Below are 12,518 nucleotides of genomic sequence, written 5' to 3'. Positions count from 1 at the left end.
CCCTGCGGAACTGTTTGATCATGACCCATACGCTGAGTCGCTGGCCCTGAATGGGTTAAAGTCTTAAATGTTGTCCAGGCCATAATTGTCATAAAAAAAGTTTTAAATGTTTAGATGTTGGCATTCATGATTATTTTCTCTATCCTATTTTTAGGATGGATTCTTAGGTCTTCCTGTTTTTGTGATATTTGTTTTATCTGTGGCACACAATGTTGCCAGTTATACTACAATATTCAATAATTGCTTCACCTCCTAGTGAGTATTGTATTCTTTGGGCTTGACCCAATCACGTAAAAAAATATTTAATGAATCATCAATTAGAGTTTTTGAACACGTTTTATACATAAGATTTAAATGACGTACAATACAGAATTTAAATTACAAATTTTAGACCTTTTTCAGGAAATACTCTTATGGCTCCTCTACACGATAGCCCAGCGCAGGCCAGTCTAAGGGACACATTTATGCGTTAGAGGGAGTAAGTGATATTACAAAAAAGAATACCCGCGGGCGCTAGAGTTGTGCCCGCTCGGTCTTTAAAAAGAGCGCTCCGATCTCGGTCAATCGGTCAAACGAACTAGTTCGCTCTTTTAGGTCCTTTAGTTCCTTTAGTTCACGAGCAAATCTCGAGATCTGAATGAGTATGACTAGGTTATATCTTGCTCTCGCTCGCAAATAAACAGAGCGAGAGCGTGAGAGAGCGAATTTCTTGACCTTGACTCATTCCGATCATTCGCTCCCGACCGATTTGTTACTTGTTACTGAGGGCCTACCGCGACGCTACACGTTCGACGTGTTGCCTCTCTGTCGCACTTGTAAATTCGTACGTAAGTGTGACAGGGAGGCAACCCGTCGAACGTGGTTCGCGGTAGGCCCGCTGACATACCGACTACTGAACTAAAGGACCGAGACCGATTAAGAGCGCTTAAGATGAACTAGTTCCTTTCGGTCTGTGGTGGGATTTCATTCCTTTTAGTTCTTCGGTCCTGACCGACTCAAGCCTAGCGGGCGCCATCTTCACGTGTCTATTCGCGCATGCACGTGTGTATTTATTTAATTTCGTTTTGTTTTTATATCTTTTCCAATAGTTGTAATAACTGTTATGTATTTTTAAATATGAGAGAGGTACGATGCGGTATTTGTTAAGGAGGTAAGAGGCATACATCTGTGTGCTCATTGACATACGTTTGTATTTACTAAGTTGTAACTACGCGCAAAAATAGAAAACCATGGTGGGTAAGAAAAGAAAACTTAATCAAAAAGACAATGAGTTCGAGTATGACCCAGTGCCACGACATTTAGTCACATCTCATATCAAAAAGCAAGAAAAGCGGTTAATAGTGATATTAGAAGGCGCTCAGTTGGAAACAGTGAAGGTAAGGTTAGTTCTATTGTAATGTTTGCCTAAAGTTATAAATGAATGAGAGTCACAAGATTAAAATCGTATATATAATGTTTTCATAGTTATTTATTATAACTTTTCAGGCTGGGAATAGTTTTGAGCTGTTAAACTGCGATGACCATGCTAACATTCTTCGTAAGAATGACCGGGACCCAGGCTCTTGCAGGCCAGACATCACACACCAATCCCTCCTTATGTTGATGGACTCCCCGTTAAACCGGGCTGGTCTACTTCAGGTCTATATTCACACTGAAAAGAATGTACTCATAGAAATTAATCCTCAAACTCGGATACCTAGAACATTCAAAAGATTTGCTGGATTAATGGGTATGTATCACTTTCTTAACTCTGTTTACTTTCTAGTCCAGTGGTTCCCAATGTGTGGGGCAATCCTCCTCACCATGTTACTTATCTGCGCTTCAATCAATCAATTTTTCTTGTTATGGCTCCATCAAGGTGTTGATGATTCTGCCAATGTCGAGATTGGATAAGACACGGTTAGTATATGGATCTTATCATATTACGGTCATAGACAGTGTTCAGTAAAGTATCCGATCTGCAAAGAAATACAAATTACGACTAACTAATAGACTACATACAACTATTAAACAATATGAACACTACACTACAGTTAAGTATTAAATCTACGAACTTATTGTACAATAATATGATACATAATACAATTTAAGATTATTTTTAGCTAGGAATTTATTCAAAATACCACAAAACAGTAAAAACTATCTGCGCTTAGTATGCCGCAAACTGAAAAAGATTGGGAACCCCTGTTCTAGTCAAATGTTAAGACATATTGGTTTCTATCAGAATTCTTCTTTGTCTAATAACTCTTTAAAATCCTTGCAAGGAATATTGGGCAACTTTTGTTTGATATATATTTGTAGAACTATATAAAATGGGGACTAGTGCAGTATTTTGTACAATCAGCATATTGTAACCCCAGCTAGGCCACTGGCAGAAAAATTATTGACAAATAAAAAAAGAGCACTTGGTTAGTTGTCTGTATGTACTTGAAAGTTTAGTATGCGGCATTGGCCATTGACCATGTGGGCACCATTGCAGTAAATACTTGCCATTGGATATAGATACTTGCCTGGCGAATTCAAGCTTAGCTATATACAGTATCAGTTATTCACTTGACATAAAAGACAACATAATATTTACAAAGTTTATTTGAGACTTCCCGACAGAAGAAACCCCCTTATAGAGTCATCAACAATGAAATCATCAAAAAATGTTTCAGGAGTTTTTTAGGAGGTTTTTGAAATAATGACCCAACTCAGGAATATTTATGAAGATATTGACATGCAATGCTAATATCTTGCCTGTTGCGAATGTGCTATGTGAGATTATTTGATGCTTTAGCAATGGTTTTTTTCTACTATTCATATTATCTCATTTACTGCTAGCAACCTGCTGGTTTCCTGTTCTTAGGCACTTTTCCGTACAAAGCGGAAAACACGTGTTATCGACTACACTCGTAGTGCGTAGCTCGCGCTAGCAGTGAATGTTTTGCGCCAATGTAATTTTACTTTTCTCAAGGTGTAATAACATAGTATTTATGTATTTGTATAATAATGAAAATACAGACTAATTAGCGCCTTTAAGCGGAGTACCAAGTTTACCTATATAATTAACAAAAACATTTTAATAACAACAGACCTATATAATAACAAGAGTTGCCAGTACAGAGCCACTGCCATACAAACATAGTTACATTCTCATTATAAAACATGCTGGAATGACATGAAACTTGGCATGAACATTGAAGTAACAAATATCTATGACTGTAATTAGTTTTCATTGCTAGAAATTTTAAGAGACAGTAGAAGATATACATACAAAAATTATAATCTCTATATTTCATTTGTGTTGTGATTTCTAGCAATAAAAACTCATTTCAAGCATAGATATACGGTTACTTCAATATTCATGCCAAGTTTCATGTTACTCCAGAAATGTTGTTTGTATCGAGTGTGTAACTTCAATTGTATGAAAAGGTGAATTCGCCGGTTCTGTACTGGCGACAGTGGCGACTTGGCGACTGTTAAATGAACTTGTTATATGTATGTATATAATATACATTTATACATCTATTGGTGTTCAATAGTTGGGATAGAGTATAAAGATTACTTTATTGCATATTTAGTATGTCTTTTTTCCCCATACGTAAATAGGCGGGTCCACACAGAGCGAGCATACGCGCGAGACAAATTCCTCACGTATAAACCGGCTAGTGTAGAGGGCGCCGCCTCGGCCGAGACACGTCTACACTGGCCGTTTTGTGCGTGAGGAATTTGCCTCGCGCGTATGTTCGCTCTGTGTGCACCCGCCTATTAATATGTTGGTGCCATATAAAGCTTATTTGTTTGTATATACATTATTACCCAATTTAGAGGATAATCTTATAGCAAATGCTATTGTGAAATTGTGATTACACATGTGTATATTTAAGTTTTTTAAACATAATTGGATGTTTATACAACACTAAGTTACTAAACTAAGATATACTCTTTTAAGTGTACATATCAATTTAAACATTTAAATATTTTTCCAGTGCAACTTCTCCATAAATTCGCTATCAGAGCTTCTGATGGTCCCATGAAGCTCTTAAAGGTCATTAAAAATCCAGTGACCTCACATCTGCCCGTGGGCGTAAAGAAAATTACCATGTCCTTCAGTTCGAAAACAGTGCAGAGCTGTAGGGAACTCGTTCCCAAGGATGAGCCTATCGTCTTGATCGTGGGCGCCATGGCACACGGGAAAGTGGAAGTGGACTATGCAGAAGATGTTATATCCATTAGCAACTACCCTCTCTCGGCGGCCTTAACGTGTGCCAAGTTGTGTTCCGCCTTTGAAGAAGTATGGGATGTAGTCTAAGGAAGTAAATATATACCCAAGCAAATCGTTTTCTTTATTAAGCTATCTTATGAGACGAACAATTCCTTTCAGTAGCGGATTAAGCCGCATGAGGCCCATAGTATATTATCGATGTATTAATATATTCGATATGTGATTTGAGATATGCATCAGATATTTTAGGTGCGCTGGGCCTCTTTAAACTAGGCTAATCCGCCTCTGAACCCTTTTGCTTTTTTTTTGTTGCTTTGTCTATAAAAGTTGATTAGTGTAGAAAATGTAGACGTATCTAGGATTGCTGGAGCTGTTCTGCTCAACAACATTCAAGAGTCTGCAGCAAGCTCGGCCGAATTTCACCCTCCCATATATATATATATTTTTTTAATTAAATAAACTTTATTTAGCTACATGATAGCTCACAACTGCTTACAAGTAATAAATGATACAAGGTGAACTTACCATTGTAAATAATTTGTAAACAAGTTTTAAGGTAAATGCAATGAAACATTGAGTAAGCGTCATCTGATCCCCGTACTAGTAAAAACTGTATCACGGTGGATCAGGATCATATAAACGTATTTTAGATTGTAACGAAACTTTACACCTACAATGCCTCCAGCTTATAAAACAAAGCAAAAAGACTAAATACAAGTTTTGTATGAAAATCTTAAATTTACTGTATTTTAACTATGGTATCTGAAGCTACAGACAGCACAATTTTGTTAACATTCTTCAGATAAGGAAGAGCGGTACCTCCTGGCACAGGCTCTATATTAAAGCTTAAAAGGAGGTTCCAATCACTAACTTTAAGATGATTATTGTGAAAGTAAAATAAACATTTTGATTTTTTTTTGACAGGCATAGATATACCTTATCTTATTGTAAGAACAGTTTTAGAGCAATCTAGGTAGTCGTTTTAAAATGAGAGCAAAATTACGTTTGTGTGGAGAACCGATCTTGCTGCGGACTCTAAATAAGAAAATTAATTCAAAGAAACACTGCTTGCTTAGTGCGATTTATTCAAATTAGAAAAGCCAATGTGGCTAGTAGTTCTATTTTAGTATAATCTCTTAATAGTGAATAAGTGAAACCCAACCCACTGAACAAGATTCAAATTAAGATTTCACTGATGGAATATTTTAAGCATGACTTCATGCCTGCGAGATAAGAGAGGTGGAAAGAGGTCTTTCAGCTCGTTGAAGGTTATCGAGGAGGCCAGCACAGAAGATTTATGCTGTAAGTATCTAAATCTATTACGATGTTTTTGATAGGCACATATGTTTAGGTCTGTACTGCTAGATTAAGGGTTAATCGGTACTGTTGACACACGTAGCTATGGAGATAAATCGGACGCGTGTTCTAATGTAAAGTTTGCATTATAGCCGTTATATATTCGTATTTGTTTTGCTTTAATTTATTGCATTCTTATTATGTTATTTATTTTTCACACTGTGTGTTACTCAGAGACATGTCAAACGCTTATCCTATTTCTATGGTATTACTTTTAGTCCCTTATGAAGAATCCCTTAAGAAAAATGATATATTTTTAATTATAAACTTAAATAAAACAAGAGACAGAACAGAATCAACTTATTATTAAGCGTCACTGAAAAGGTCTCCTCTCAGCTTAATGTGTGTACTCAGGTTAAGTCTGTGAGCTATCATTTTTAGGGTTCCATAGTCAACTAGGAACCCTTATAGTTTCGCCATGTGTGTGTCTCAAGATGCTAAAAATCTGCAATTTGGCATGTATACATCTGTACAAAACTACGACCGACCAACCCCATTCGAGTTTCATCACTACTGAGGAGCCACTTGACAGTTCGTAATGAGTAATTGAGTATACCTATATCGCTTACATTGAACTAGATTATTATCAATTGCAAGTGAAAGTCAGAATGGCGGGTGTACCTAAATAAAAATCATTGAAAAAGCATACCATATTTTTGTACCTAAATTGTACTATTCAGTACCTCCTTTAAAAAAAATTGTACCTCACGGTACTTAAAGTTATCACCAAAAAACAGTACACCCGCCATCCTGACAGTCAGAATGGCGGGTGTACTTTATTACGCTATGTTCCCGTGGTTATTGATAAATTCTATAAAAGCCAAATTTTTGTACCTTTTTTGTACCTTCATATTCAATTATAATATGAGTCATTTTATTTGTGCTTTCCAAGTTTTACTCATTTTATATTTTGCTTGCTATTACAATTTCGCAGTTATAATTTTTCAAGTAATCGATTTCGTTTTTAAGAAAAAACGCTAAGGTACAATTATTTTTATTACGCCAGGATTTAATACCTTTAATGTTTAATCTGTTAAGTTCAAATAACTCAGAAAATCATGTCTTAAAAATGATTTTTCTTAGGAAGATTTCTTCGAAGTGGCGCCTAGCCTTTTTTAATGCAGACATTTTTAAAGGAGGTACTAAATAGTACAAATTAGGTACAAAACTATGGTATGGTTTTCATTTAATTTTATTTTGGTACACCCGCCATTCTGACTGTCACAATTGCAAGGCTTTGGCAATAGTTCTCTTAAGGTTAACTGGAAGGCTAGACAATACTGAATACAAACCTGTAATAATTATTTATTGAGAAATTTATTTACATGTGCTTTTGTATAGTAATTAACAAACTTAAAAACTAAATCTAAAAAATTAACAATATTATAAACTAGGATCGATAGGTACCCGGGTAAATGTGCCTAGCATGCTGCTGGCGTTACCTCTTTGGACGGCCAACGAAATATGCTGGACCAAATATGCGCCGGACCTGGGGTCGCCACTTTTTTCTCGAAGGCGTTGACCCAACTTTCTTATCTTTAAGCATCCGCGCACCAAGGCAACGGCTACTGGTATAAAATCGAAGGTTGGCTCCAGATTTGAGTATTTAGCCCGTTTCAATTTGGCGGCGTTTTCGGCAGCGCCAGCATTGTGTATCGTGGCTGAGATGCGAAGGGGCAAATGTGCTTATGCACGTCGCGTCCCAAATGAGGCTACGTCCTCGCGCCCATGGGATCAGTGCCAGACCGTCTGGTCTTTTTCCGTCGGTCCTGTATAAGCCTTGGGGCTCCAAGACACAAGGCACATTCGCAGACACCAGTGCACGTCGAATAATTTCGTTAATGCACTGGTGTCTGGAGAACCTACCGGCGCAACGTACGCAGCCTAGTCCGTGTTGACCGTTTTTTTGGACTGCAGCCCCGCACACACACTGGTGGGGTTCGCAGCACTGCCCAGTCGTAGTGCCACGCCTATGCGGAGGGAGTCGGTATCAAGGAGTGTGCCCAAGTGTGGTGATGGTAGTGCGTGCAACCATGCTCCGGATTCAGGCAATGCCACTGCTTTCAAACGCGCCACATCGACATTCATAGCGGTCGCGGTAGCGGTAGCGGTAGCTTCGAGTAGGTCGTCGTATGTTTTCTTGCTGAGAATATCGTCTCAGGATCTTTCAAGCTTCAGATTTTCGGGCCTCGCATCATTTGGGCACCTAGCCTTCCAGTCATAAAAGGCTTCTTTCAGAAAAAGGATTCGGACACTGCCACCGTTTACTGGTAAGATTCGAGTGAAAAGTTTCATGGAAGCGTGAGCATATTTATTGAGATATGTTAAGAGCAGTCCGCTCCGAATAGTACTTACCTGTTCTTAGCTAGTACGGTGCCACCGGCACAAAACATGAAACTTGGCATGCATGCATGTAGCATATACATACCGTGGGTATGAAAAAATGGAAGTGAAGTGGGAACAAGTGGTTTTTTCCGTCCTTTATATCTAACTGCCAATTTAAAGTCTATATGTATGTCAATTAATCCCGTAAGTTTCATGAGCATTGCATTCTTTCTCCTGTAAATTATAGTCAATTTAGAAGAACACCGTCGCGAAACGTCAGTACTATTTCCCTGTGGCCGTAAGCGAAGATAGTGGAACATTTTGTGGAAACGGGTTAGAGCTGAAGGTCTGTTTTTAATATTTTTGCGTCCTTTTTCTTTACAAAAACTACCGCTAGAAAGTCTGGTCCAGGGAAACATTCCAGCATTAGCTAGTTTTCTGGGAGAAATCGATAAAAAAAAAGGAAGTCCCGGTGAGTCACAAAATCTTACAGAGAGGTCACGAGAACATTCAAATGTTGCAGTAAAACTGTTTAAAAATATCTTAATCGCACATGGCATCGGCAAACGTTTAAGAAAAGTTAAGCCCACCGTCTCCGAAATGAAACAAAAATGCTCTAAAATGCGGATACATGATTTGGTCAAAAATGTAAAAAAAAACAGCTGTTTTTGCATTATGGGATTTATAGGGGGCGAATCATATGTCACTTAAAATAGAAATTCATGACAAGGTAACTATTATTTTGAGAACACCAATGGTTCAATTGGTTGGAAGTTTCCTAAAAAAGTTTTCCTAAGGAAGATAAAATTGTAACTAAAAAAATGCCAACATTTGTGTTTTCGACACAGATGACTTTAAAGTACCATAACTGCCGTTAAATATCTCGCATTGGAGTAAACTTTATCTTACATTTAACATTGTTAAATACGATAAAAAAAACTTGAATATTTATAAAAAATAACCATGTTGTTTTTATTTAATACGACATTGAATTTTGTATATATTTCACTCCGCATACGTTACTTTTGAGTACGGTAGAGCTCGCAAACATCTTTAAAGGCCAACGTTTTCAAAAATATATTTACACAACATGATTGTCAGTGTCTCAGAAACGTGTAAAAATATTTTTACTAAAAATATTAAGAAAGAGAAGATGCTACTTTTTTAATAATGTCATTTAATAGATTTTACCGTGCTATAGTCTGTCTTAAACCATAAAGTATGCATGTGTTGTATTTCTATGCAAGTAAATAATGAGCGTACTATAGCTGTCTTAAACCATAAAGTATGCATTTGTTGTATTTCTATACAAGTAAATAATGAGCGTACTACAGCTGTCTTAAACCATAAAGTATGCATTTGTTGTATTTCTATGCAAGTAAATAATGAGCGTACTATAGCTGTCTTAAACCATAAAGTATGCATTTGTTGTATTTCTATACAAGTAAATAATGAGCGTACTACAGCTGTCTTAAACCATAAAGTATGCATTTGTTGTATTTCTATGCAAGTAAATAATGAGCGTACTATAGCTGTCTTAAACCGTAAAGTATGCATTTGTTGTATTTCTATGCAAGTAAATAATGAGCGTACTATAGCTGTCTTAAACCATAAAGTATGCATTTGTTGTATTTCTATACAAGTAAATAATGAGCGTACTATAGCTGTCTTAAACCGTAAAGTATGCATTTGTTGTATTTCTATGCAAGTAAATAATGAGCGTACTATAGCTGTCTTAAACCATAAAGTATGCTTTTGTTGTATTTCTATGCAAGTAAATAATGAACGTACTATAGCTGTCTTAAACCGTAAAGTATGTATTTGTTGTATTTCTATGCAAGTAAATAATGAGCGTACTATAGCTGTCTTAGACCATAAAGTATGCATTTGTTGTATTTCTATGCAAGTAAATAATGAGCGTACTATAGCTGTCTTAAACCATAAAGTATACATTTGATGTATTTCTATGCAACTAAATAATGAGCGTACTATAGCTGTCTTAAACCGTAAAGTATGCATTTGTTGTATTTCTATGCAAGTAAATAATGAGCGTACTATAGCTGTCTTAAACCGTAAAGTATGCATTTGTTGTATTTCTATGCAGGTAGATAATGAGCGTACTATAGCTGTCTTAAACCATAAAGTATGCATTTGTTGTATTTCTACTATGCAAGTAAATAATGAGCGTACTATAGCTGTCTTAAACCGTAAAGTATGCATTTGTTGTATTTCTATGCAAGTAAATAATAAGCGCACTATAGCCGGTCAAACAAGTATGTCAGTAGAAAAAGCGCGAATTTTAAATTTTCTATGGGACGAGAAGTCGAGAACCCTTCGCGCCTACATTTTTTTAAATTAGCCGCTTTTTTCTACTGACGCTAATGGCTTTACAGACTATATTTACATATTGTTTCATATGGGAAGTACTTCACAGTTAAAATAGGATAGCTAATTAACAAACAAATTAACTGCCAGGTAAAACTTCCTACAAAACTTAGCACTTTATCTTCAGTTACGCTTATTTGAAGATTCTGAAACGCCAACGATGACTTTATTCGTCAGATTATGGCAAGTAGCTGATTCAGGACTTTACTTGGACATTGTGAAACAGGTCCTAAGGAGCTTTAAGTGGGATTTATAATATAAATACGTTAAATAAATAAATAATTTTATTTCATGTAATATACTTAACTACCAAAGAATCTTTATTTTTACTAAATGGCAACATTTCAAAAGTAAAGATAGGCTCGGCACAGTCATATAATTTCGAATGAACCTTCTCGTATAAACGAAACAGCCCCATCTATTGTATATTGTGTAAACTACGTGGCCGTCGACACAAATATTCAATAAAGTAGACTGCACTCTCGCCTCCAAAAAACGTGCAGAGCAAAATAGCTTGAGGGAGACCATTGTCCCTTTCTTTCTTTAGGGCGACGATAAAGATAACACGTTACCCCATACAAAATGATATGATATGACAAAGTCACACGTCCAAGTGTGCTTCCAGTTTAAAGTTGTTAACCCATAGTGAAGTACGAACTTCTGATAAAAAGCTTTTTGACTCCACATTGGGGGTACTTGGACAGGGTACGTTGATGAATATTGTCATTTTTGCCACAGCTAAACAAGACATGCTACTATTTTTATGAGTGTTCACAAGCTTAAAAAAATATTCGTTGAGTCATTATCATAGCGAACTCACAATAAAATTAAATCAAGTATAAATTTGTCATACAAAAGTAGTAGAAGTACTCTCTCTATTTTTTTTATAACAATTTTTAGCAACGAAAAGTAGTACCAGACATGGCAATATGTATGTTACTTGAATGTTTATGCCAAAATTAATGAAATAAAGTACATTTTGTTTATTGACTTTCTTGATGCGTAAAAATAAAATCTTAATTCCCATCGCTGGTTCTTCTAGCTAATCCCAAGGTCTCCCCAAAGATGGCGTTGTCTGACCCAACTAGAACATGTGCTTACCAAGGAGCTTTAAGAAATGCTAAACATTTTAAGTCTCAGATGGCGTTGCAATCGGTAAAATGAGAGTAACTTCTTGTCTATGAATTTAAGACGATTATGGACGGAAGACGACCGCTTCTCCATTCAGACGTACCCTAGTCCTCATTTACCTCCTTGGGTATTATTAACTATTGACATGGAAAATATTTTTACACAATGTAAATTGACCACAGCTAAGTCCCTTCGTTTGATTATTTCGAGGTTATAAAAATCTGTATGGAATTTGTTTTTCGCTTCTAACTCTTATAATATAATATTAATAAATCCGAAAATATCAAACGAAGGCCAGCGGCTATGGTTAATATACATTAATTGTGTACGAGTAGTACTATTACTTTTATAAAAATATTTTCCGAAATGTCAATATTCAGATAAGAAAATGGGAACTACGGTCTTCTTAAGAATTTGTGGCTTTTGGCAATAAAATCCCTGAACCACGTTTATTTTTATTTATCAATGTTGCAAAGGCCATGCCAGTATAAGTGAATCTGCCCCCAGCGAGTTTTGGCTTGTAATTTTTTTTTGATGATATGGCTTTATGTTACTATTAAGTATGCAAAATATCAACCCCCCAAATGTAATAGATTTTAGTAAAAAAAAAAACAAAAAAAAAATTGTATCTTACTTCTACGTCAGTCCATACAATAATTATGACCATTGGTCGAGGTTTTCGACAGAGGGGTAAGTAAGGCGACTCCGGTTGTTATCCTCCAAGCCGTGTAGTGTAATTTAAATGCGAGGTGCAGTCGTTACGCCAAACAATGATGTCGGTAGTCAAATCAAAGGAAAAACGTATTAATTATTCTGTTACTAATTATATTAATTAATTGGTAAATGTATCTATTGGAGCGAAACAAAAATAATACTAGAGTAGGCAAAGCTAATTATGCACAGATTTTGCAGTGACGGTGTGTCAGTGAAGAAATGTTACCATTATTACCAAATGACTATGAAAATATAGTCTGTGAAGCTATTTCCGTCATTAGAAAAAAGCGGCAAATTTAATAAAAGTAGGCACGAAAGGTTATCGTCGCATAGAAAATTTTACATTTTCATTTTTTTCTACTGATAAACTTGTTTGACCGATAATATGAATGTTTTC

At 36.1% G+C, this 12,518-nt stretch overlaps 1 protein-coding gene across 1 annotated transcript; it reads left to right on the top strand.

The window, feature by feature from the left end:
• Positions 1-802: 802 nt before the first annotated feature.
• LOC133523666 (ribosomal RNA small subunit methyltransferase NEP1) lies at positions 803-4,322 on the top strand. Its single transcript, XM_061859348.1, has 3 exons — positions 803-1,376; positions 1,486-1,729; positions 3,975-4,322. The coding sequence occupies exons 1-3, from the start codon at positions 1,230-1,232 to the stop codon at positions 4,295-4,297; spliced, it is 714 nt and encodes a 237-aa protein (XP_061715332.1). The 5' UTR covers positions 803-1,229; the 3' UTR covers positions 4,298-4,322.
• Positions 4,323-12,518: the final 8,196 nt, after the last annotated feature.

Source organism: Cydia pomonella, chromosome 1 (assembly GCF_033807575.1).
Source record: "Cydia pomonella isolate Wapato2018A chromosome 1, ilCydPomo1, whole genome shotgun sequence".
NCBI classification, from domain to species: Eukaryota; Metazoa; Arthropoda; class Insecta; order Lepidoptera; family Tortricidae; genus Cydia; species Cydia pomonella.
The sequence above is the reverse complement of the archived record's forward strand: the minus strand, read 5'-3'. Positions and strand labels throughout refer to the sequence as shown.

Bases quoted from the DNA above. Each gene is read 5' to 3' on its own strand.
- LOC133523666 (XM_061859348.1), top strand. From the start codon at position 1,230: ATGGTGGGTAAGAAAAGAAAACTTAATCAAAAAGACAATGAGTTCGAG. The intron at 1,377-1,485 runs GTAAGGTTAGTT...ATAACTTTTCAG, and splicing joins CTCAGTTGGAAACAGTGAAG to GCTGGGAATAGTTTTGAGCT. The intron at 1,730-3,974 runs GTATGTATCACT...ATATTTTTCCAG, and splicing joins AAGATTTGCTGGATTAATGG to TGCAACTTCTCCATAAATTC.